General features: G+C 40.9%; 1 protein-coding gene and 1 long non-coding RNA gene across 3 annotated transcripts; one reads left to right on the top strand and one right to left on the bottom strand.

Annotated features, from left to right (window-relative positions):
- Positions 1-6,089: 6,089 nt before the first annotated feature.
- Positions 6,090-6,474, bottom strand: LOC110678589. Its single transcript, XR_002501762.1, has 2 exons — positions 6,258-6,474; positions 6,090-6,204 (listed from the first exon to the last, which is right to left on the bottom strand). It is a non-coding gene; the product is annotated as an uncharacterized LOC110678589 (long non-coding RNA).
- A 936-nt stretch (positions 6,475-7,410) lies between these two features.
- Positions 7,411-24,441, top strand: LOC5574198. Of its 2 annotated transcripts, XM_021851908.1 has the most exons (5): positions 7,411-7,657; positions 7,742-7,903; positions 7,960-8,101; positions 12,629-12,926; positions 23,022-24,441. In XM_021851908.1, exons 2-5 carry the CDS (start codon positions 7,751-7,753, stop codon positions 24,364-24,366), a joined length of 1,938 nt encoding a protein of 645 aa, XP_021707600.1. In that variant the 5' UTR covers positions 7,411-7,657; positions 7,742-7,750; the 3' UTR covers positions 24,367-24,441. The 2 variants fall into 2 exon arrangements, with proteins under 2 accessions (XP_021707600.1, XP_001661255.1); XM_001661205.2 differs by having other exon boundaries at positions 7,411-7,903.
- Positions 24,442-26,968: the final 2,527 nt, after the last annotated feature.

Here is a 26,968-nt window from a genome sequence, read left to right as displayed (position 1 = left end):
TGTTGTTAATTGTTGTGGATTGAATGGGAAACAGTAGATGTATGGTTCATAATTATGCGGGCATTTTTAAACGTCTTAAGCCTTAGACTGAATACAGTTCAACATAAAATCAACTGTTCGGAGTACATTAACCTTAACAGATAAAAGTGATTAATTGTTTTGAATGTAAGGCGAACTGTGATTCTCTATGCGGGTACACTCATTGCATTACGTGTCCAAGAACATGATGCTTATTTGTAGTACACATGCCAAGGGCCCATTCACAAATTTTATAACGCTAGAGGGGGTGGGTGGGTGTCCTAACGATGTTACGGCTCATACAAAAATTGAATAACATCCATACAAAAAGCTTTACGAAGGGGTGGGTGGGTGTCCAAAATAACAAATTTTAGCGTTATGAAATAAATGAATGAACCCCAAGTGTTCATTTTGTGGCCTTTAAACTCATGGGTGCTAACAAATACCGAGTACCCCCGTTGGTTTGACCATGTTATATTGACAAATGTAATACTGGCAACACGGGAGTAGAAACGGGGAATGTAAGAAAGAAGAAAAAGAAAGTAGAAGAATAAAAATGGTCAAGGAAAGTAAACGTGTCTTTTGATCCGAGATTAAATTCGTTGTTGAAATCATTTTATGGAGGTAACATTTGGCGACGAGGATGGCCAGTTACTAGTGGTTCTGTTTTGATACGTTAAATGATTAAATTCGGTGTATGTTTGGATACGAAAATAGATTCGATTCGGTGAAATCAAAAGATAATTCGGACTTTTGCGGTTATGTAAACAAACACCCTCAAAGGGAACAGTGCGCGAAACGGTTTAATCCGTCGGAAGAAAATGGAAAACCCAGCAAGCTCCAACTTGCCAAAATTTGACCCCAGCGATACGTCAACAGTTTCGAATCGCTGGAAAAAGTGGAAGCGGTGCTTCGAAATATTTTTGGACGTAAACAACGTGACACGGCCGGAAAGGAAGCGTTCGTATTTGCTGTACTACGCTGGAAACGATGTCCAAGACATATTTTTCAACCTTAGAGGAGATGCTGAAGTAAACATCCCAGAAGGATCCGATGTGTATGCAGAGTCCCTAAAGCTGCTGGACGATTATTTCCTCCCGCTCAAATGCTTGCCCCGAGAGCGCCATATTTTTCGGAATCTCGAGCAAGCTCCAGACGAATCCATTGAGAAATTTGTGCTTCGACTTCGCGAGCAGGGAAATCTTTGTGATTATGCCGATTGGTTGGACGAAAACATCAAGGAACAGCTTTTTGAAAAAGGGAATTCCGACGAACTTAGGGCCAAAATATTAACGAAGCCGAATATGACCCTTGCCCAGACTGTGGAACTTGGAAGGTCTCTAGAGACGATTGCCAAACATCGGAAGAACCTGGTGAAGTGTGAAGAAATTAACCGGATTGCCAGTTCAAAAGGAGAATGTTTTCGATGTGGATACAGTGGTCATTATGCCAACGATGACGAGTGCCCCGCTCGTGAAAGAAGGTGCGAAAAGTGCAATCTTGTTGGCCACTTTAAGAGATGCTGCAAAACCAAACTGAAGGAGAAGAAAGCCGCTCGAAAAAGTAAAACTCGCCACCGAAGCAAAGTGAACCAGGTAGCCGACGAAGACGACAACGACAGCGAAGAAGGTTCCGAAGAATCGTGCAGCGATGAAGAAAGCGTCAACTATGTATTTGCCATCAACCCAGCTGACGACGACCGCGTTACATGTAAGGTAGGAGGAGTGAAGCTCGACTGGATGATTGATTCCGGCGCCGGGGTCAATGTGATCAGCCAAGAAACATGGTCGTTCCTGAAACAACAGAAAGTTGAAATCGAGCATCAAACTAACAACGTCACGAAAACCTTGCTGGCGTATGGAAATCATCGACTGTCGGTCCAAGGAATGTTCGTGGCTAAAATCGAAACCAAGAAATCCTGCGTACGCGACAAAGTTTTCGTTGTTAAGGAGAGTGGAATGAATCTTCTGGGACGGAAAGCAGCGAAGGACCTCGGCATTCTAAAAATAGATACGTCGATCTGCACCATTACGTGTGATGAGAAAATTGGAAAGGTTAGAGGAGTCACTGTATCCATTCAAATCAATCCAGATGTGAAGCCCGTCCAACATTCTCAATGTCGGATTCCAATACCTCTTCAACCGAAGGTCGAGGACGAATTGAGAAAGCTACTTAAAGAGGATATCATTGAACGAGCACCACGTGATTCGCCGTGGATATCCAGGTTGGTTGTGCGACCGAAGGCTGGAAATGAAGTTCGTCTATGCGTCGACATGCGAGATGCCAATAAAGCGATAGTACCACAACATCATCCCCTGCCTACTTTCGACGACATTATTCCACATCTACACAACTGTAAAGTATTTTCTAAAATCGATCTGAACAAGGCATTCCATCAAGTTGAATTGGCGGATGAATCTCGACCAATAACGACTTTCGCAGCTCATGACGGCTACTATCGCTACAAACGTCTGACTTTCGGGATGAATTGTGCCTCGGAAGTGTTCCAGAGTGTCATCGAGAGAGTGTTGGCTGGAATCAAAAATGTGAAACCGTTCATCGACGACATCCTGGTGTTTGGGCAAGACATGGAGGAACACGACGCAGCGCTGGCGGCTGTCTTGGATAGGCTAAAGGAATGCGGAATCACTGTGAATAGAGCCAAATGCGAATTTCGGAAGGATGAAGTGACTTTCATGGGCCACCGGCTGACTAATCAAGGTATTAACCCCTCCGATGAAAAAGTCGATGCGATTCGTCGACTCAGAAATCCTGCAACGGTTGAGGAGCTGAGAAGTTTCTTAGGTTTAATCAACTACCTGGGTAAGTTTATACCAAATCTCTCAACCATGACAGCTCCCCTTAGAGAACTCTTGAAAAAGGATTTAAAGTTTAAATGGGAATCGAGACATGCTGAAGCATTTGAACTCATTAAGCGCGAAGTTTCGAACCCTAGGAACTTAGGTTACTACTCCCCACACGATGAAACCATTCTGATAGCCGACGCCAGTCCAGTTGGCTTGGGGGCGGTTCTGCTCCAGGTAAGAGATGGGAAAAAGCGAGTGATTTGCTATATCAGCAAAGGTCTTTCTACGGCCGAGAGGGCTAATGCTCAGAATGAACGGGAGGCGCTGGCGTTAGTTTGGGCGACGGAAAGGCTTGAACCATACTTGCGAGGATTGGAGTTCAAATTGGTTACCGACCACGAACCGCTGAAGGTAATATTTGGAAGCAGGAGCAAGCCATGTCACCGCATCGAACGGTGGGCTTTGCGGTTGCAGTCCTACCGCTATACGATCGTACATGTATCCGGAAAAGCAAACATTGCTGATCCTCTGTCTAGGTTGCCAGAGTTCCACAAATGTTCAACATACGATCAAATTGGAGAATCCATGTTGCTGGCGATCTTGGACACGGCAAAACCGACTGCCTTAACTATCGATGATATACTCACTAATACAGTGAAGGATGTAGAGCTTTCATCAGTCAAAGAAGCGCTGAATACCGGTCAATGGGGAGCACCGCTGAAAAGATATGAGCCGTTTAGAGAAGAGCTAAGCTGTATTAATGACATCGTGATGCGAGGTACTCGAATCGTGATTCCTGCTGCTCTTCGAGACCGTGTAATGAAGCTCTCCCACATCGGACATCCAGGGATAGAACGAACAAAACAGCGGCTCCGTGGCAAAGTCTGGTGGCCACAAATTGATAACGATGCAGAACGAATGGTGAAATCTTGCTTGGACTGTCAGCTAGTGTGCGGCTCTACGCGAAAAGAACCGATGTCAATAAGGGAGTTGCCAAGCCAACCATGGCATACTTTGGCAATGGATATGTTGGGACCTCTGCCGTCTAATGATTCCATACTGGTAGTGATCGACTTGTACAGTCGCTATCGCGTAACGGAGATAATGCAAACTACTACTTCTGATGACATCATTGCGAAGCTGCGAATGATTTTCTTCAGACTGGGAATTCCTGCGATCCTTGTTTCTGATAATGCGAAGAATTTTTCGAGTGTAAAAATGGAAGACTTTTGTAAGCGTCTTGGTATCCAACTTAAACACACCACTCCTTATTGGCCACAGGCCAACGGTGATGTTGAGCGTCAGAATAGGTCGATTCTGAAGATTCTGAGGATTGCTGAGATAAATAAGTCTGATTGGAAAAGTGACCTTGAAGAGGCAAACTACGTGTACTCATTGGTTCAACATCCGGCTACGGGACGCTCCCCTGCTGAAGTTCTGTTTGGGAGGAAGTTTCGCGATTGGATACCTCAGCTCACTTGGAATGAAACTGCTAACGATTCTGAAATCAGGGATAGAGACTGGATTCACAAGCACTCTGCGAAGACCTCGTATGACATCAACCACCGAACTGCAAGTGCTGAATTACAACCCAACGATCGTGTACTGATGCGCAATTTGGTGCCCCAAAATAAATTATCGCCGTTGTTTGACCCAGAACCAGCCACAGTGCGTGAGAAAGTGGGTAACAGTGTAATCGTGGAGACTAGTGAGGGGAAGCAGTACAGAAGGAACTCTTCGCACCTGAAGAAACTTGTTAACTACGATGGCTCAGAAAGTTCTCAACTGCAAGAAACTTCTGGTGAGGAATGGATTACACCCTCATCGAACATTCAAATTTCGTCCAGCACTCCAGCATCTGCAAATCCTGGTGTACAATCCGGTGCGTTTGCAAGGCCAAGAAGAGAAGTAAAGCGTCCGCTTCGTTTTGAGGACTACGCGATGGATGAGTGATTGAAAGTGTATTTAGCAGTCACAGGGAACAATTAATCGACGGAAAGGGGGAAATGTTATATTGACAAATGTAATACTGGCAACACGGGAGTAGAAACGGGGAATGTAAGAAAGAAGAAAAAGAAAGTAGAAGAATAAAAATGGTCAAGGAAAGTAAACGTGTCTTTTGATCCGAGATTAAATTCGTTGTTGAAATCATTTTATGGAGGTAACAGACCACATTTAATCTGAACACTTTTTAATCTGTACTCCGCTAATTTGCACAGCGTTCAGATTAAAAATGGTTCAAAAGTCATTTAGCTCATGGAACGGAGTGAAGTGAGATGGAACGCTGTGGAATGGAACGCAGAATCAAAACAAAACAGTGAAGGAGGTAACCAGAAACACGTTTCAAGGGTGACTAGATGTTCAAATTAAAAATGAACCCCGATGGTTTGCATGAGGTACCGTTCAAATTAGGGGTCATGCACAGCCTTACAAAATTTTCGGAGAACTCATACAAAAAACGTGACAAAGGGGGGGGGGAGGGTCAAAAAAGTTGAAATTTAGCGTGACATAATTTGTATATCATCCCTTAGCGGGGGTGCACGGTACAATGTATTTGAAAAATCTTGAATGCCGTTCAAATAAAGATTATTTGATAATATAAATAATATTGTCATGGGCTCTGTTATGGGATAAAAATATATTTTAACATAGTTTATTATTCATTCACTGCAGTATTCAATTAAATCAATAATTAACGCGAGAATCGACAATTCGAACAAGTCTCAAAATTTCGAGTCCGGAAGCTGCAACCAGAATTTCTTCTAAATTGCGCAATGTGCCAAATTTCGAAACGGGAACTTTTCTCATCATCAGTTAATCATCAGTGGATCATTAAAATAACCAAAACGGCCGCTATGGAAAGCATAGATAGCGCCACCGTAGCCTTGTGTGTTTGACAGAACAGCAATGCTGTCACAATGTTAAATCCCATATACAGTGGCGCCTTTGTTTTGATGCGGTGAGCACTTGCAAAAACTATCTTCAATGATCCGTTAATAAGGCAATCCATGAGACAGCTGCGATCAGCTGGTTTTTTGTTTACCATGAGTTTTTGACGTTTCGCGATTGGAGTGATCGTTCGATTACAAAAGAAAAAGTAAAGCTCTGATAACACTCGCATGTTTTGTTTACCCCTTCGCTTCGGTTGTATGCACACTTTTAGCTGTCAGTCCTATCACGGAAAGTCCTCATGGATAGCCTTATTAGAACACCAGTTTAGCAATTGTCCAACTTACCGCACGTTTTTCAACTTTTCTTCTTCCATGTGTTTTAGATTCCTCCAGGAACGGTATCGATTGAAGGAGTACATGTAACTCGACATGTAGCTTGAAATATGCTTTCGACGCACATTCTCATTGTTCCATATTCCATCTGCAAACTAAAAATGTTGATCAAATAGTTTTTTTTAAATCGAAAATTAAGTAAACTTACCGAAAAACCTGCGAAAAGTTAGCGTTTTGTTGTTTCTGCAAAATGGTTGCCTCGTGTCTGACTTGTTTTGGTTGTTGATATTCACAAGTTCATTCTCCATATAGGTGTTATATGTGAAACTACATAAATTTTTGCCATGTGTGTCTACACATATTTTTGATTTAATAATAATTTTGAATGGCACGATGATACTCTACACGCAGCGAACTGGACTATCAAATTTCTTACATTTTGCCTTATGAAAGGTGGAAGGATTATTGCAATACGAACGCTTTGTGTATTGTTTTAGCATCACTCCACATCAAGGCGTCGATAGGCGCGTGATGTACGCTCGGGCCTATCAATCGCAAGGTTTCTAGTTCGATTCCAGGTTGCCGCGTAAACGTTTTTTGTTTTCAAGTTCTGGTTTCATAAGACAAGTTTATGAATTTCAACCCGATTTCTTGTGACGAATTTTCATAAGGGGTTCCTATGTTTATCGATACATAGTCCATTTACCTGAGAAAGTTCAGAAAATGTCCATTACGAAAAGATCCTGAACCGCCCGGGAATCGAACCCACACAGCTTCAGCATGGCTGTTCCGTACGGAACGAGTGTCCTCAATCACTGCCGCAGTAGCATGAAAAACACCCCGACACGACCGGAGTTGGCCACGGTTAACGCGCCAACTATAGCTTTGGGCTCATTCACAAATTTCATAACGCTGAAGAGGTGGGTGGGTGTCCTTGTGATGTTACGGCTCATACAAAATTTGTAATACAAATAAGCGTTACGAGGGGGTGGGTGGGTGTCGAAAATGGCCATTTTTAGCGTTATGAAATTTATGAATGAACCCTTGCTTTGTAGCCGCGGATCCCCTTGTAACGCATTTTAATGAACATTTTTCGAATTTGCCTTTACTGTAAGATCTACCATAGCCACCCACCCCCATCAGTGTTATGAAATTTGTGAATGGGTCCTTGGGCCAACTTGAAATTTGTTAGTGCGCCTTGGCCCAAATGATATCGAAATCAGCAATAGAGATAGAAAACTATAGAGGACTAATGTCGCTGCTGTTCCCTTTGTTCTCGCTCAGAAACATGTCGGATATATAAGTGTCAAACTGCGTACTTTTTCGCGTTGACATTTATAGCCCCGCCTATCTCCGCCAGCAAAAGATGTTCCTGCAGCGACGCCAGCGACATTCTTCCTCTATAGTTTATTACCTCTATTAAATCAGCTGATATGTTTCACTATTTGATCATTAGTCCTTCAGAATCGTTACGCTTTTGGTTTGGTCGACTTGTAACCAGCGCGCAGTCATTTTGATCATCCCTACCAAAGCTCTTTTCAAAAGTCAAAACACGCGACACCGTTTGCTGTGTAGAAGTCGTTCACCCTAATTTTCTCGGAAAATCAAGTAAGAAACCAAACTTTCAAACGATTCTGGAAACGTGACGACAACGTGCCTGTGATAAATTGCTTTATTTTCTTCGAACATTAGTTGAACAACATGGATTTCGAGCTGTCGTCGCGCTTCGTGGCGGAGGACTTCTGCCGCTTGTGCCTCTCGAGCATCTACGAACTGCGCCCGCTGTTCTCCCGCGAGGCAAAAGAATCCAATGTGGTGCTGCTCAACAAGATCAGTCTGCTGGCGGAAATCATTGTAAGAAAGTGTGACAGATGCGGAAGCAGGATATGATAAGTTTTTACTCATTGCAGATGGTTCCATCGGAAGAGCTGGACGCCCGCATTTGTTCCCGCTGTGTCAAACAGCTGGATGAGTTCGATTCGTTCCGGCGTCGCTGTAAGGACAGCGACAACCAAATACGAAAGATTCGGACATTCCGTCAGCAGCGAGGAGGTACAGTGACTCAATTACATTTTCATACATGGCACTGTTTTCAAATCAATTTGGTTTAGGGTAGATGTACCAATAGTGGAGGTACTAAGCGCGATTGAACTTCATTTAACCACCTTAATTCAAGAAGCGCAATTAATGCACATGTTGATGTTGGAACGGGAAGCAACGACCATTGACTTAATGAGAAAAATGACTTCATCGCAGTAATCCACGGCATGTCAGTGAAAAATAATACCTCCACTATGGACCGATGCACAAGTTCATACTTTGACGTTTCAGCGGTGCCGTGTTTTTTACGTGACCATGGCAACGAGTGAATTCGGCACCGCTTGAACGTCAAATTAGTGAACTCGTGCATCGGTCCATGGACCTATGCACGAGTTCACTTATTTGACGTTTGAGCGGTGCCGAATTCACTTGTTGCCATGGTCACATAAATAACACGGCACCGCTAAAACGTCAACGAGTGAACTCGTGCATTGGTCCATGGACCGATGCACGAGTTCACTAATTTGACGTTTGAGCGGTGCCGAATTCACTCGTTGCCATGGTCACGTAAATAACACAGCACCGCTTAAACGTCAGATAGTGAACTCGTGCATCGGTCCATTGGTACGCTGTTCCTTTAGTTGCGGTATTTTTTTAATTTGTGTTCCTATAGTTGTGGTATCCGTTGTTTTCTTATGGGATCCTCCACTATAGGAACACTTTACCGCAACTATTGGTACAAGCAAGAACAGTTTTAGCAAATTTAGTGATTTTTCATCAGTTTTCAAGCAATTTGGACGCTCTTTTCAACTATTCCGTGTATAAACAAGCCAATTGGCGTCGATTGGCAGTGTCGGTTCTGTGGCTAATGGAATAAAATCAGTGAAAACGGCACTACCGCAATTATAGGAACACCCACAACTAAGGGAACACTTACCCTATAGTTTTTTTTACCGCCTGTGAAAACAGTGCCATGTACGAACACACTTACATCTAAACGAAGATACACAAAATTCAGTACGATTCGTACAGAATTGAGTTTTTCTGGATCAACACATCATGTAATTTTAACACATTCTAAAAAAAACTACCGTCAAACGGGGTGACTTGCAACGGCGGGGTGACTTGCAACACATTGTAACTTACAACTAAATTTCGCTATAAAACACAAATTTCAAAAGAAAATTCGTTTCAAATCCGTGCTTCAATACGTTTGACTTACAATTCAAGTAAGAGTCACGATTAAAGCTGTTATCATAAATATTTTTATACATTAAACATGATTCATTAAAATTACTTGAAACTGATGCTTGATGAAGGTTCGAAATCGTGACTTAAAACATGGGATAGATTTAATATACAAAAGTAATACTCTACCTGGTGTTTCTATAACTAATAACTGATAATATGACGAATTTTATTTTACGAAATTGTAGCAACAAGTTTTTATTTATTTTTTTTTTTTTATTTTATTGATGTACAAGGGGGTCAGGGGCCAAGTCTCCAGCATAAGTTTAAAAACTCACACCTTCCATAATACACCGAGGGTTTTGGAGTTTGGGAAGTAGGCAACGCAACATCTTTGACCAGAAGGTTCTTTAAGTTTTGCTTTTACTCTAGACTTCCCCTACACGTATGAATGATGCAAGGTCGAAAGAACATGAATCAGTCATACATATAACGGTAGTGAAGTGTTTTGCCTAAGGATATGTGAAAGGAGGGATTTTGTGTGGTGTTTTGTAAATCGCTCTGTGGAACAAATTTGTTATTAGTTAAATAATAAGTTCATTTGATTTACCTTTCAATTAGTATTCAATGATTTCAGAAACTTTATACTTAACAAAGGCGTGGAGTGCAGCAAGCTAGGTAGGCGGATCAAGTGCGTATCGATTTGGCGAGCGTAGGGCAGAACCGATGATGGAGAGATGCGACCGCAAACCGACGTTTTCTCGGCCATTACGCTGCCATGATAAGGATGCCTTTCCTCTTCGATGAATTATTCCTCGAAGCGGGTTAGATATGAAAACAAGGATAAAGAGTGACTGTTAGTGATTGTTACATGCTTTATGGCAGTATTGGCGTACATTGAAGTCATACAAAATTCGCTCTTTGGATTCCCACGATAACAATCCCTGAAACTAATGATAAACAACAACAAAATGAATCCGAAAGAGCGAGAACCTTGATGTTTCAATGTATGACAATCCAGCTTTATTGCATGTGAGAAGTTCTTGGTGATATTCTCACAACGGCCATTCAGAATGGTTCGATGGATGTAGATAAAAGATCATTATGATAAAATTAACGCGACGACATGTTAGTAAGCTCAAAACGATTATTATATTTGCAACTGTTAATTTAAATAGTTAAGCTAAGGGTAGGTTATTGCATATAACTTTATAGATAAGCAGAAGTAAAGCACGAACGTGAATCCATCCCATCTTCAAATGCACAACACTTCATTCTGGAACTTTAGAACGTCCATGTTGTAACTTGTTCACACAAGAAATCTGCCTCGACCGAGTTGGCAGAACGCGCCCATACCCCTTTCTGAACCAAAGGACAGGGAACTAACTATGATACCTTAACTACAAATACAAAAGCTACTTCTATGTTATTTCCACTACTACGCTCGCGATAATTATGTTATGATCGTTAGAATAAAAACGATAGAGGTTACTACTACATAACAGAAATACTACCCAAAGAACGCTAATGTCGCCAGTGTTGGTGTAATGAATGCAAAGTAGTGCAAAAATGCGTAGAGAATTAAATAAGGTGTAAATTACAGCATTTTGTTCAATAATATTATATTATATTATAAAAGATATTTAAAAATGAAACATTTCAGTAACAACAGCGTCATCAGTTTTCTAATTATTATACATATATCAGTAACACTACTAAACTATCTCTAATACCGCTACAACCTACCTTGCTAAATAACGCAATACCGTAAAATGCCGTAATTCAAAACCTAATATTTTTACCTTCAAAACTTATTCAAAACCTAATAATATTGGAATATTTCTCAAAAATCGTAAATTATTGTTAATGATAATTTTAATTGGAATTATGATGCATTACCAGCATATACAAATAGCGGTATGGGCAAATTTCAAAATTGTTCTTAAATTTTGACTAATTTTGGACCAAATACGCGGATTTAGGCGATGCGCTGAATTGCGGCACTTTACGGTATTACTAAGGTAATAATTACTACATTGTTAGTAAACCTTACATAAATGTCTATTTTCAATGACCTGTGAGACGCAGAGACCACCCGCACCCACTCTTGCGCCTCGTGGTCTACTCAAAAAGATTTATGTATATTGAACTAATACTACTATTAGAAATAGTGCTACTGAAGAAGGTGATCGTTGGTTTCCCAGTCTTGTTAGTGATTTGAGTGTTAGTAGAGACTGATAGTAGGCCCTGCCGGTCCCTCCAGCATTACGCGTAGTTATCTGGTGTTAGATCATGCGACAGTAACTAAACTCATGCTGAAGGTGTGATAAATCAAGTGTAAAATATATTTAAGCATTGAAACACAGCTCATTATTTAACTTAAAACTATTCGACTAGCTTACATTTCATAAGTTATAATTACGATTATTTTCGCGATCAATATATTAGCATTAGAGTAATTTTTCACAACATCAACAATATGTAATCGCTTGATAAATCACCGTCAATCCCATCACCTAAGGGCAGGGGAAATTGTAGCAACAAGTTTTTAATAACAATATTTTTAATAAAAATGTACCTATGCGGGGTGACTTGCAACACTTTATTTCCAAGCAATTTAGAGTTTTATAAAAGTGAAAAACTTTTGTGTTAGGTCTACTTTATAATCAAAAGAGTAATAATTCATCAATCAGCAACAAACACTCATTAAAAATATTATTCAGTTAAGGTATTCGACCTTGATGATTTAACACATATTTTTCCCATACAAAAGTAGCTCAATTATTTTCTTACAAAAAGTTATTCAAAATGCTGTTGTACTGTTTCCAATGCTTTAAATACATGAATAACAATACTTAACAAGTGTGACAAATAAAAAATACAAACATTTTGTTGGCAAAGAGTAAATTAGCATTGAGTGTTGCAAGTCACCCCGCATAAGGACATTTAAAAAAATTCACCTTTTTGATGACTTTTGATCTGACAAAATAATTCGATTCAATCTTCTGTCATCCCATTCTGTAGGTGGGCCGGCCATTAAAAGTTCTAAAAGGAATTCATATTTTTATATGATGTTTAGATCATGGTTTTGGTTGATTGAAGTTGAAAAGTGTTGCAAGTCACCCCGTTTGACGGTACTAGGCTGATTTATTTTTTTTTTCTCTTTGGCAAAGTATATGACACATAAAGAAGCTACGCAATCCTAAGCATCTCTGTTGGTCATGAAATTTAAGAAAATTAATCAGAAATCCGCAAAAATCGCGATTTTCAGGATGTGTCATCCGCAAGAGCCAGATTTTGTGTAACTTTATTTAAGAGAGAATATTAGTTTGAATCACTGTATTTCGACAGCTAATAACGATAACGTGGAAATCATTGAAGAACAGCGCGCACAACCGGACAGTGCCTCGACCGCCTGCGACAAGTTCGGCGGCATATTCGATATAATGACATACTGCGAGGACAGTGTGGCGCCAGGGGAGCATCGGATGTTTTTCGATGGATACGTCTACCGGTGTGAAAGTCTACTCGTTTGGCGCTGCGAACTGGCCATCTGTCCGTGTCAGTTGATCGTGCAACACGATTACAGGCATTTCATCGTCTACAGAACTCACAGCCATGGAAAAATTCCCCTGGATAATGACAAGCGGTAAGTGTGGATGTTACGACTTAATTTCTTATTCGCACAGGACATTGTTTTCACATGAAGTTGGTAAAAAACTATCAAATCACCCAAAGATTCTAAATTATTTTATCAATAACTAAGGCCATAGGTGTCATCTAATATTCGACAATCACAAACGCTTTCTAGTTAGGTATTTTCATCTTTAGAATTAAAAAGTATTAAACTTGTGTCCAATGAATATTGGACCGATTGATTTTTTTTTCTAAAAGTTGTCAAATTTTATTTTTACAACAACCTTTCTTACCAATCTTACCATGGGGGGAGGGAGGATTGAAAAACACCGAAAATTGGTTTTCCACAAGATCGCGGACTCGCATTTGGATTTTATCAAGGCAAAGGCTTCACCAAAAGCAATCTGGCCTACATTGGAGCGAATCATCGAGAAGAAAGGTGTTGCTGGTATATTCTATTATACGTGGCGCGAAAAATTCTTGCGCCGACTATCTTAAAAAAACGCTTGTAGATCGCCGCAGGTACTTCCAATCGTTTTGGTGTCTTCTGCGCGATCATGCCTTAGACAATCAGGAATAATTGCGTAGAAGACACCAAAACGATTTGTAGTACCTGCGGCACACATTTTAAGAAGTTTTCAAGTTCACCGTCGCGATAAACAATCGCGCAATGCACAGTATCTATTGAAGCAAATGTCGGTCATGAGGTACGATGAATCTCGCCCCCTGGAAAAAACATGTCGTTGCCTTCGAGAAGAACGTTCGTGACTTGGAGTCGGTTTGTGTTAAATTCGACGAGAAGGTACACTGAGGCAAAAAAAAACTTAATAATTTCTTAAGTAATAATTATAATTTGGCGCCACAACGATTCTTGTTAAAATTTTTAGGTTTTACTTATGATTTTGGTGAAGAATTTCAGTAATAAAATTCATAAGTCAATCAATGAAAAACGGTAATAAGCGCAATGATAATATCTCAATTCGAATTATCAATCGATAACATTGTTCGCCTTTTATTTCAGGCGAGCTCAAAAATTGACATGTTCTGATAACATGTGATCTGCTTTCGATTAAGTTTTACCCAACATCGAAAGCGGAGTAGTTCTTCTAGCGATTGCTATGATCATTATTTCAAGTAATTGTTGTTAAAGAATTCAAAGCTCTCACTTATGAAACTTATGATCCCATTTTCGAAATGTTTAACCGTGCAATGAAACCATAATTTGGCTGGTTCGTAAGTCAAGATTTATGGAAAACCTAAGTATTTTTGCCTCAGTGTAATAGTCTTCAACCTGCTGTAATCGATGCCCAAGTCCTACGAGCAGCTGATAACGGTGCTGGAGACCTTGTCAGTGGAACAATGTTCTTTGGAATTTGTGAAGACAAGACTACTGAGTGAAGGTATCAAGCGACAACTGGTTGAAGTACGTTCGGAATCCGACAGGGCGTTTTCTGAACAAAAAAAAAACGGAAAATTTAATTTCAATGGATCATTGAAGGTAGTTTTCGCGGTCATGCACAAATTACGTCACGCTCCGAGGGGGGGAAGGGGGTCAAGCCAAGCGTGACAAGCTTTACAAAAAAATTGGAGGACTCATACAAAAAACGTGACAAAGGGGGGGGGGGGAGGGGGTCAAAATAGTTGAAATTTAGCGTGACATAATTTTTGTACCATCCCCAAGTGCTCACCGCATCAACACAAAGGCGCCACTGTATATGGGATTTAACATTGTGACAGCATTGCTGTTCTGTCAAACACACAAGACTACGGTGGCGCTATCTATGCTTTCCATAGCGGCCGTTTTGGTTAGGGATGGTACACAAATTATGTCACGCTAAATTTCAACTTTTTTGACCTTTTTCATACCTGGGATTTGATAGATCTTCCAGATAGATACCGAGCAATGCCGTGTAAATGGGTGTTCAAGATCAAATACAACGACGATAATTCGATTAGCCGATACAAAGCACGGCTGGTCGCAAAACGCTGCTCGCAGCGATACGGAATGGACTATCGGGAAACATATGCTCCGGTGGTTCGAATGAGTACCGTCCGTTGCTGTTCAAAGGAATTTGCATCTACACCAAATGGACGTACGAACTGCATTTTTGAACGGTAACTTGAAGGAAACTGTTTTTATGAAGCAACCGCCAGGAAGAAGGGGAAGATGGTCTGCAAACTCAACAAATCGCTATACGGTTTGGCGCCTCGGAGCTGGAATGAGCGGGTCCACAAATTTATGGTGAAACTTGGATTTCAACGTTCGAAGTACGATAGCTGCCTCTACACGTATACCGGAGAAAAAGTCCGCATCTACGTTGTTCTATACGTGGATGATATTATTCTGGCATCCCATTCCTTGGAACAGTTATCATACATCAAGAAGAGCTTGGCCACTGAATTCGACATGGTTGATTTTCAAGATCTGAATCATTTTTTGGGTCTGCGCATTGAACACAACAGAAACCATGGTACCGTGCCAGTACCATATTATAGACAGCGCCATATTCTGAACGGTCCGTTCCTTATGTTGAACATTCATTGTTTTTACATCCAAAATAGTAAACTGTCAGTTCGAAACATGATTCATTGTAACATTTCAAAACTAAAATACATGGTTAAGTTGTTTTTTCAACAAATATTCTACATAAAGTTCGTTTGCTGTTCATAATAAGGAGCAATGTGTGTTCATAATTAGGACCATTGATGTATATGGCGTCCATAATTAGGAACATGCATGCGTCAGACTAACATATGATTTTTTAAATAATTGATAATTGATGGACGTTTTGTTTTAATCTATACGTTTAGTTAGATATTAGACAAATCCAACGGCAAGACAAACCAATATCCCAGCTGTTGAAATCTTTAATAATTTTAGTTATTCAAATTGTATTTTCTTAACTGTTCAGAATATGGTGCTTGCACGGTACATTATGCATCAATCAAACTAAATATGTTTTCGATCTGTTGAAGCGATTTGGGATGGAATCATGCAAACCGGTTTCTTCGCCGCTGGAGCCAAATGCCAAGATGATACAGCTGCAAGGTGATCAGGAATCATACAGATGTCCCTATCGAAAATTGACGGGTTGCCTTACGAACCTAATGTTGTCATTGCGTCCAAATATATGTGCGGCGGTGAATGTCCTCAGTCGTTTCCAGAATACACCATCAGAAGAACATTGAAAAGCCCTCAAACGAGTTGTACGATACCTTCAAGGAACGAAAGACATCTCGTTCGTCTACCATCGGAGCAAGGACGTCCCACTCATTGGATTTGCGGATGCAGATTGGGGCAGCGATGTAAATAACAGAAGATCAACATCTGGTTTCTGCTTCAAAATGTCAGGCAACGCAATAACATTGGTTACACGCAAGCAATCAACGGTGTCGCTATCCTCAACCGAGGCTATCCTCACTGAGCCAAGCAACATGTGAAGCGGTTTGACTTCGTATTCTCGTTACGGAGTTTGGAGTTCAGCTGGATTCGCCTTTAATCATCTACGAAGTCTACAACCAGTCCTGTATTCAAATAGCAAAAGAATAAAGGGACCAGAAACGACTCAAGCACATTGTCATTCGTTATAACTTCGAGGTGCTGTACATTCCAACCGGGGACCATGTCGCCGATCTATTTACCAAAGGTTTACCGACGGATGTATTCAAGAAGCATCGCCATACACTAGGTTTGGAAGGGGGTGTTAAGAAGCAAACCCTAGATTAGTAGGCTATGAATAAGCTAGTTAGTTAATAAAAGCTATGTTCTGTTATCACTTGCCAATAAACCGTTGAACCATTAACATCACTCTGCTCATCGCTAATCCCAACGGATCGTAGATGCTCATAACCAAGCGCAGCATTTCCTTTTTAGTTGGACTCATGGCCTCCTCCAGCAGGTTATGCACTTTCTACCAACCTGTAGAGAAAATGTGAATACATCATCTTCTTGCATCCACGCCATACCCAGCACTCGCTCAAATGCCACTTGAACTTCCTATGAAGTATCAAAACTATAATCATCAACGTAGTATCGTTTTTTGATTGTCACTGCACCTCGTGAAAATTCCGCTTCTTGTTCGTCAGCATTCAGATTCTTGATATAGCGCGTGAGCGGGTGAGCGCCTTGCTCCGAATATCGCCACGTCGGATACCATGGTGCTCATCAGCAGCTCTGGAGAGTCCCTGTATGGAAACAGCAGCGCACCGGATCAATATTTGTAGAAATATTTAACTGATGTCTGCGGAAATTGCTACTTGTCGCTCCCGGTACAGAAACAGAATGGACATTAGCGGCGTTAGAAGGGGCCTATGCATTGTACACTTTGGCAGACTGCCACTCACCGTCCATCCAATTCGTGTCTTAGTCACAATAGTATCACTCAATTTGCACTCACGCAGCTTCAACGTGCGAATTACTGCCCAATCAAGATTCCCGGTACAGCGGAGCGGAAACTCTTCACTGGCAGTTTGCCGAGGTGTGCAAATCGCGTTGAAAGCTCAGCGTAATCCGTAGTCTGTTGTGGAAAGCCAAGATTGTCTACTCTGACAACCTATACTTTTTTCTGCCTCCTGCTTTGGAAGTCTCTATCATGACGACTTCTATCCCAGCAAATGTTCTGGTTACTGCCTCCAGTCCATTCGATACGCAACGTCTCCATGTCTCCTCTGGCTCCAAGAGCATCTGTAATTGACTGTTCCACGAGAATCACCGACGATCCATCATCTAGGAAGGCGTAGGTATCCAGCTGCCCTTTGCATCCATACAAAGTGACTGGAAGAATACGAAAAAGAGTTGACGATGAACTGTTATAACCGCATTGGTCGTCTTAGCCGCCACTGGTGGATCGAAATTGAGTAGACGGTGATGTCGCTTTGGGCAGTTGTTGATTACACAAACCTCCCCTTTGTAGGGCCAACGTGCGCGTGATGTAAGGCATCGAGCACATAGTCTATGCGACTTCACTGCTTTCCATTTCCCATCCAAATCTAGACCTTTGAACGATGTGCAGCTCTCGATCCGGTGATTGTCGACGTTCAAAACGGCGTACGAAATACTGTTGCTTTTGTTGGATTCGCCAGATGCCGCTCTAGACCAACTGGTTTCAGGTACTCACAAAGATTTTGGACTACTAGTCCAAAGCTGAACAGTGCTTCCTACCCGAACCTTTGCGATCATGTTTTTCACGATCTGTTAAGGGCAGCCGTACAGTTGCTGCAATGTAGACCTGACCTGGGGTACTGCTGACGGGTGGAGTAAAAAGCTGCTGACGAAGTCCTTCGCACTACTTCTAAGACTGCGCTGCAGCCGCAAAAGTTTCTCCGAGTTGCTGTACCCACAAGTTTCCGTTGAATGTGTTGTTAGCTACTTATAAACAGCGGCCAATCGATCGGATCCCCAGAGATAATTAAAAGCTCTTTGGTCACCACCTGTTGAGATTTAATTTATTTATTCTAATTTATTTATTTGGAGCAGGGAAAAGCCCTTGGGAGTGAAGATCAAGTGTATCCACATATATATATATAACTTTCGGATGGTGGGTAAAGAATACGCGTCCGCAACTTGAATAAATTTAAATAAATCAAAACGTGTGGCCTTTTCATGATTCTTATTCCGGACGCTCCCTCACTTTTGCCTCATATTCCGGACGCTTTGATTCGAATTACGGACAGCTCATGATAATCATTAATGAAACAGTCAAATCATCAATTGAAATCGTTCAACGACTTAAGAGACGTCTAAGGTAGTTGGGCATTATTAATTTGCAATGATATTCATGGAAAAAAACCTAATAAAACGAGCCTCGAAAATGAGAACTTTTGGACGGCGAAAATTGAAACATTTCGTGTGAAATGTTTCCCATACAAACGAGAGTGTCCGGAATTTGAAGCTGTCCGTAATATGAATTAAAACGGTATAAACTTTATATAAATTGAATTAGGTAGGATGAGCTGTTGACTATGTGCCGTTGAAATGATGTCTCGCTGATAACGAGTGTGGAGGGAGTGTCAGAGACTGACGTAAGGGTCCTAAATTACTCCCCTGAGAAACTCCAACTGTAATTTCTCTCTTAGAACTAGTTGCACCATTGACTGATACGTATTGTGGTCTTGCGGTTAGATAGCTCCTGAACAATGCGTTAGCAGTACCACGAATTCCATAGTACTCTAATTTTCTCAATAGTACGTCATGGTCAATGGTATCGAAGGCTTTTTTCAAATCCAGGAACAAGACTCCGGCAATACAACGACTATCCATTGCCCGATAGATATCTTCAACAAGCTCACTCGCAGCCGTCCAGGTACTTGAACCAGCTCTAAAACCGAATTGGTGATCGTAGATTACCCTTTGTTCGTCCAAAAAACTGGAAACTCTGTTGGCTAAGAGTTGCTCGAGAAGTTTACTTAAAACCGATAGGATCGATATCGGTCGATAGTTATTTACTTCCGATTCATTGCCTGATTTGTGAATTGGAACAACACGTGCAACCTTCAGATGTTCGGGGAAAATTCCTGAGGAAATAGATTCGTTGAACGTGTCTGCTACTAAAGAAGCAAATATGGCGTGGTGCGTCTTTATGAAGGAGGCTGGGATCTCGTCATGGCCGGGACTTTTATTGATATTTAATTTGATAATCTTGACGATTACTTCTTGTATTGAGGTGGGCCGAAAAAAAATAGACTGCCTGACTGTTTGTAATGTTCCAAACTTGTTAATATCGCGGTTACTGGAAATAGAGGAGGCAAGCTGGGGTCCGATCGCACTGAAGAATTAGTTTAACTTGTCTGCAACCGTAGATTCGTGACTCGTCAAATCGCCGTCAACAGTCAGTTTTATGCAGTCATTAATTCCTTGTTTACGGCCTAACACTTGATCGAGGTTTCGCCATACGCTTTTTTGGTTCGAGTTCTCGAATAATCTAGTGTAATAGAAGCTTTTAGAACGATGCTTCTCCAGTTGAACTTTACTTGAGATTCAACAAGTGCGAGCAGTTCCCTTAATCGTACATCATCTGGTCTTCTCCGGCTTCTCCTTAGGACATTATTTTTTATTCGCATCAACTTCCAGAGATCAAAGCTCATCCATGGACATTGACCATTAACCCGAGCATTGATTGATATGACCTTAGAAAAACGTTGCTTATACGTACGGTATGATTCCACAGCATAATTCATTTTTTCACGAGCCGAATCACCAACAGGATTTTGCATGGCCATTAAGAACGCCTCATTGAGTCTTGTGTGATTCACAATGGTTTTCTGAAGCTGAATAAGTTGTATTGGATGGTCGAGTCGGAATGTAGAAAGAATAGCACAATGATCTCTGATTTCCCACGGCATTGTTTCGTTGACTACACAGTCCATTGTATTTTCCGAGCAAACTACGTGATCCAAAATGTTAGCGCTAGCAGGTCTCGTTGGAATTGTATTTGTTACTGCGAAGTTATAACAATTCAGTAAGTCCAAGTATTCGCGTACGACTCTGGATTCGGTTTGATTGGCTGGATTTTTTACGTCCCCTACAATAACGCAAGAACTATCATTCTTTATACACGAGCAAATTCCTTCCAGCTTTTCGTTGAACAGAGATTGTTGAAAACAGGGTGGTCTGTATACAGCATGCACATCAAACGCAGAACTCCGCAGGTTTAGACAAACATGAATATGATAGAAACCGCATTCATTGGTGTTGGTCAATACTTCGGCGTTGATCCCGTTCCGAACATATACGGCCAATCCACCGCCGGCCATGTCATCACGGCAGGAAAACGTTGCACTGTACCCCTCTAGCCAAAACAGTTGTATCCGATCCGCCTTCAACCAAGTTTCTCCAATTACCAACACATCAATAGGCCCCGTGTACAAATCAATAAATTCCTTCAAAGAATCGAACTTGTTGGGATTGTTCATCCCCCTTATATTAAATTGCAATATTCGCAAGGAACAATAATTATTCATTCGACCATAGTTTTTATTTAAAAATTCAACGTTATCAACATATAAATTCTCCATTTCATTAATTATAAATCAGGATACAAATAATGGAAATTCACTTTGAACGAGTGCGTTTATTGAATTGCTGAATCTGCGGCGACGTCCGAGGTGAAGCCAATGGCGAAGAATCCATTGAGTGCACTCCGCCAATTGAAGCATCGAGCGGGTGTTTTGAAGATGTGCTTGTAAGCAGTTTTAGATCTTGCTTGGTTCCAATTTGCTCTACTTTGCCCCCATCCTGACGTCTAATGAGCACCTTGCCATTTCTTCCAGGCCAAACGTACTTGAAGCCCAGCGACAATTGAACCTCTTTGGTGTAACGCAGTAGCTCACGTCCGAAAGCAGTCATTTCATCCCGAACCGATACTCGATTAGTCGACCCTTTGAACGCTTCTGAAACAATCGATGCTTCCAGTACTCCGTGTTTCCGTTTATGGTCGAAAAAATCCTGCTTCAGCTTTTCTTCACGAAATGTTACCAGTATGGGAGCACCTTCTTTGTTCGCGGAATTTCCCGAGAGCCTCCTAGCTGCTGTAACTGCCGTGTCCTCGAGTGAGAATCCAATAGCACGACATACTTGGAAGATAAGTCCTCTGGTATTCTCACATTCCATTGAAGGGAGACCTAATACGACAGCATTCTTGGCCAACAGTTGTCGATTAGCTTTGTCTAGTTCCAGCTCTAAATCAGCTTCTTTGCCATTCGCCGACTTCGTTCTCTGTCTTAATCGTGTCCATATCCAACTTGAATTGACGAAAGTCAGACTGAAGGGTGTCGAATTGATTCGATAAAAACTGCTGGGATTCTTCAATTTTTCCGCTGGTCTTCACCAAGGCTGCTAGCTGTAACCGAGATTGCTCCACAACGTATCGCAACTGAGATGCCTCTTTCTTCGACTCACTCATTCCTTGCAATTCCTCAGCAACAACAGCATCAAAACTTACAGTTTTCTGATTGGTATGCGAGTTCATCTCCGAGCATTCAACAGAGCATAAGTAAGGATTTTTCTTCACTTTGGTAATCACATTCCCAAATAGCTTCTTGCATCGAAAATGCGCAAACCTTCCACAGTATGCACAACTTATGAGACGAGCCAGGTTTGGCTCCACTTTCTCACAAACATAACAAACAGCTTCATTCTCCAACTCTGACATCGTATTACTGTAGATATAAACAACGTAGAGATAATATTCTCAATCAAGACCACAAGTCAGCTCAGGTAGGACCAATCGAACGACCGTTAGCACCAGTCATTTAGAGACTTATAACACCACTACACGAATGATTTGGATGTGGGTTAAAAGATGTCGATAGCCTCCTTCGATTGTGAACTCATAAAATGCGTATAAATAATGTTATACTTATGCTTCCGGTGCGATCAAGTCACAGACCCGAGCGAAATTTATTGCCATCCAAAGTATCACTGGTATTAACTTTTTAGATGTAATTTTACAACCAATAAACAGATAATTAGAACGGAGCTTAACCACCTAGTTTTGGCTGATACAGTATTTCCAGAAACTGATAACTACTGAGGCGAAGGGCCGAGGCTGCTTGTATAAGGAAGCACCACAAACTGAGACGACAGTTGCGAAGGCATATTTCTCGCATACTCTGAGATAACGCCCTAAAAGCCATTGGTAGCCACGTGTGTAGCTTGTTGTTTCTGAGCAAAAGAAAGAATAAGCATCCAAACCAACTTCACGGGCAGGTAGATAATGATCCTTTCTTCCCCATAGCGTTGCTAAATAGCATGAAAATCCATTCAAATGCTCAGAAACAACGAGCTACACACATGGTTACCAATGGCTTTTAGGGCGAGATCAGAAGTTATGCGAGATTTGACCCTGAAGGAAACATATTTGAACCACTAGTGGAAGATATTTCTGTGCCCAGCGTGTTTGGTTCCAACCACGACGCTGGGGACAGAAGTAACGAACCCACTGTCCGTTGACCGTAAATAATTCAAAAGAATAATGTATGACACCCATGTCTTTTGTTATTGATAAAGTAGATTTAAATTTCAAAATTGAATGATATAATAGATTTTTTAGCAACTTGTGGTTACAAGGCTTGTTTGAAGATATTGAGAATTTTCTACGTCAATTTATAGGAAGTACGAGAAGATGAATCAACGAATCTGTGCGTTTCTGAACAAACTGAGCGCTCAAATTGATGGTTCTAGTGAGAAAAGTTTGGAAGCAGGTCCAGCATCATCCAGCGGTCATTCAAAGTCCCTCTCAAACGCATGTGCACCTGTTCGCCCGACGCAGAACAGAGCCAACATTTACTACTCTACAAAGGGCGACCGACCTTCAATCGTTGTCAATGGCTATCGATTTCATAAGGAAAAAGCCTTGAGCGTTACTTTTCCATCGCAAATTTATTGGCGTTGCAGCGCAAAGAATTGTCTTGGAATGATCGTAACTACAGCTGATTTGCATCGCTTCCGGATGCACAAAAACCATAATCATGGATCGACTGTTAAGGAACCTCCGGAGGAAGACTTTTCCTTGATGGTAATTGCTTTGCCAATGATGGATCAAACTCCACAAATTGTGTCTAATGCTCCCAAACCAGCGCTGCCTAACAAGCTCAACATCGCCAATATGCAAGTTTCACTTGAGTCAATTCCTACACAGTTTTCAGTTATGCCTGTGAGCTCTTCTTCGGAGCGAGGAGATCCATCTGAAGCATCAAAAACGAACGGAATCATCACAATGGATCCATACCCTCCAGCTCAACTACCGCTAATCACAATGGTGACCTCAGGGTCGTCAAACATAAACGCCTTGACAAACACTCAAACATCTAAGGAACATTCACCTCAAGTGATCAAAATAAGGCCGCTACTAGACAAACCTAAAACTTCTAATTCAGCTCTACTTAACACAACTTCAAGTGTCCCATCTGCATCAGCCAAGGATCCTCCCGTGGCATCAATCGTACCGGTGGTAACCTCTACAGAGAATGCTGTTCCTAGCCGCGCCACACCGACCAAACGAAAAGCGAATCCGTCCGGATCGCCTAAACCGAAGCAAAAACCGAAGAAACCCCCAAAAACGCCCACTTTCTACAAGCCACCGCTTATGTCACAAATCGGATTTTATCGGTGTCCAAACACCGACGGAATCTGTTTGATCCATAAAGAGTTCGTTTACAGCTCACGCCCCACCATCAGATACATCACCTGGCAGTGCAAAACAGCAAAATGTGGCGCCCGGGTTCGCAGCGGATGGCAGCTCGAGTACCTGGCAATGTATACCGACCACAACCACGAACCGTCCGGGGAGGTCGTTGTCGACGTGGAACAACATCTCTCGGTACCGGATGCTCTCAGTGCTCTAACCGAACTGAAGACATCGGTTGATCGATGGCCAAAGTCCAGGGGAAAAGAACGTGCAAAATCTATCTCTCGTTCGACCCACCCGATGCTGGGACCGTTTCCATCAGATTGATACCACTTTTTAATATCAAACGTTATTGTTAATCTTTATCTTTTTATGTCTGAAATCAATAAATAATTTTGGTAAGTTGTTGATTTATGCAAATAACAAATGGTATTTTGTTGGGAAAAATGAAAGAAATTACTATTCACAGAAATGATATATTAAGTGGCGAACTCGCCAAGGGCGAAAAGCCACTCAAATAAAGATAAATAATAGAAATGATATTAGGTACCTACCTACGCTTTTTTTACATTTCCTACTCGATAATTGCACAAGGCGCGCATTTTGTTCCAATCAATGCATTCTTACATTTTCTATTTTCTTCCTAATGGTCAATTCGTTTCGTCTCTGACGGATCAAATTTCAGCAACATTCAATTTCTAAGATAAAGAACCTTTCGTAAAATTTTGATATCTGCCGTCGTTATTGTATGACCCTCTGTAAATACATGTTCTGCTACCTTAGATTTGAAATCGTGATTCATCCCCTTGTTTAACGTCATCTAAACTTTTCCTGTTTCCGCTAAGTGTTCCTTGAATCTAACATCGAGAGACCGTTTCGTTTGACCAACGTAGACCTTGCTGCAGGGAGAACAACTGCTTTTGTAAACGCCAGCCTGGTTCAGTGTGTCAACCGGATCCTTGGTAGAGCCTAACAAAATTTTAAGTTGGTTGTCTCTGCTGAAAAACCCAAATCGATTCCGAAATTCCTTCGCTTTGAGCGGAGCTGATTGCTGATGTGTCTGTCGAATGCCCAATGATCGGGCTCCATATAAAGGGGCGGCCAAAACTACCAAAACTTTTTTGAGATTTTTATGATTTTTTCTATTTTAAAATACACCTCATGTGTTACATTATTATGATCCTTAATTGAAATTGATCTAAAATTCAAATTTATATGACTTTTATGACGGCAAACTGGCTGAAGTCATAAAATTGAAAAATGTAACAATAAAATAAAGCACCAAATTTATAATTTCGGAATGCAATATTTCCCCAAAGTTACCCACTATCTGAAAACTTATGGTTCAACACTTGTATCGAGCATGACGATGGAAAAAAATATTTGGTTGAAGTTTTAATACTATTCAATATTACACTTTAGTAATTTTGATGATTTTGAACATGAAAAACAACTCTTGTCGCGTCATGTCGCCGCCGTTTTGAATATTGCACATCATAAAACATCCTTAGATCTTACAAAAAACCTTTAAATTTTTTGCAGAAATTTGCTGATTTGCAAGTTAGAGCCATTTGAATAATTCAATATTATATGTAGCTCCAGAGGAACTTCGGAAGAATAACTAGCAGAACTCCGAAAGAATGTATAGAAAAATTCCTGGAGAAACTCTGGAGGAATTTCCAGATCAATTCTGGAGGAATGGATCTTTAAAATAAACACAATTAACCAAACTTCGAGTGGTTCTTCAAGGAATATTATCAGACATTTTTCCATCGTGTCTATTGGAGATTTTTTCAAGGATTCCTGGAATTCAATTTTTCCATCAACTCATTCTTCGATATCCTCATGAGATTTCTTGTTTCAAACATTTTTCAACACCTCTCTGAAGAATTTGTTGGATAATTTGAGAAGAATTGAATTGAAAATTACATGTATTCCTCTAAATATATCTGGATAAAATCCCGTTTGAATTTGTTGACGATTACCCTGGTTTTATAAGAGAACCTGAGAGATTCCTGTTGTAATCCCTAGATAAATTTCAACACGAATACCTCAGTAAATATCAGGATGAATTTTGTAAGCACTTTTAAATGAATTTCACTACAAATTTGGTGAGGGTTACCATGAACAATTTCTTAAAGAGCTGAAAAATTCATAGTAGAGTTTATTTGACAATTCCTCGGTGTAGACACTCAAAATGTCTGGATGGCATCCCTGAATTAATTTCTCGAGATATTCTTGAATAGTTAATAGGGCTGGGGAAACTTCCAGCAAAGTTTCTAGGTTATTTTTTAATGAATCATTAAACAATGTGATTCCTGGCGTTAACAGTTGAATGAGATTCACAGTAAAACAGGGACTGGGATACACTCAAAGCTTTTAAGTATCGTAAGCATGTTACTGCTTTCAAATGTTTAGCAGCATCCTTGCAGTCTTTGGAACATTGCACTGAGCCTTCAAATAAACTGATATGAATCAACCTGATAAACATTTTCTGAATGTTCAACGTTGTTTCATTAATACTGTTATGCAGTACTTTGAAACATTAACTCTACGAGCAATGACAATTATTGCTTACAATTCAGATCAATCATCAACAGAAAAATAACAAACCGATCAATGTTTTTCTACACTCCTTCAACATTTTGAAAAGTTGATTTCCATCGGACAAAAACGATTTATTTTAAGTTTCACACAGCATGCAAAAGAACGCACAGCAGCGTGTGCCTAATCATACGCGCCAAGCTGTTGTTGTTGTCTAAACCAACACAGTGGGGTGAAATGAACTGTTACCTGTTGCGTTTACGGACCAAATTTTATGACCCAAAGTGGTGTGTTCAAATCAAAATTGCAAGAGAACGCGTAGAGATAGCAGTTTGGTGTTAAAGAGCGAATTGTAGAGCAGCTTGAAGCACACAACTTTGCTTAA

The sequence above is a fragment of the Aedes aegypti genome, chromosome 3, assembly GCF_002204515.2.
Source record: "Aedes aegypti strain LVP_AGWG chromosome 3, AaegL5.0 Primary Assembly, whole genome shotgun sequence".
Classification (NCBI taxonomy): Eukaryota; Metazoa; Arthropoda; class Insecta; order Diptera; family Culicidae; genus Aedes; species Aedes aegypti.
The sequence above is the reverse complement of the archived record's forward strand: the minus strand, read 5'-3'. Positions and strand labels throughout refer to the sequence as shown.

What these genes read in the sequence shown, in the direction of transcription:
- LOC5574198 (XM_021851908.1), top strand. Translation starts at nt 7,751, where the DNA reads ATGGATTTCGAGCTGTCGTCGCGCTTCGTGGCGGAGGACTTCTGCCGC. An exon ending in GTCTGCTGGCGGAAATCATT is followed by an intron (nt 7,904 to 7,959) that starts GTAAGAAAGTGT and finishes TACTCATTGCAG; the next exon opens with ATGGTTCCATCGGAAGAGCT. An exon ending in ATTCCGTCAGCAGCGAGGAG is followed by an intron (nt 8,102 to 12,628) that starts GTACAGTGACTC and finishes GTATTTCGACAG; the next exon opens with CTAATAACGATAACGTGGAA.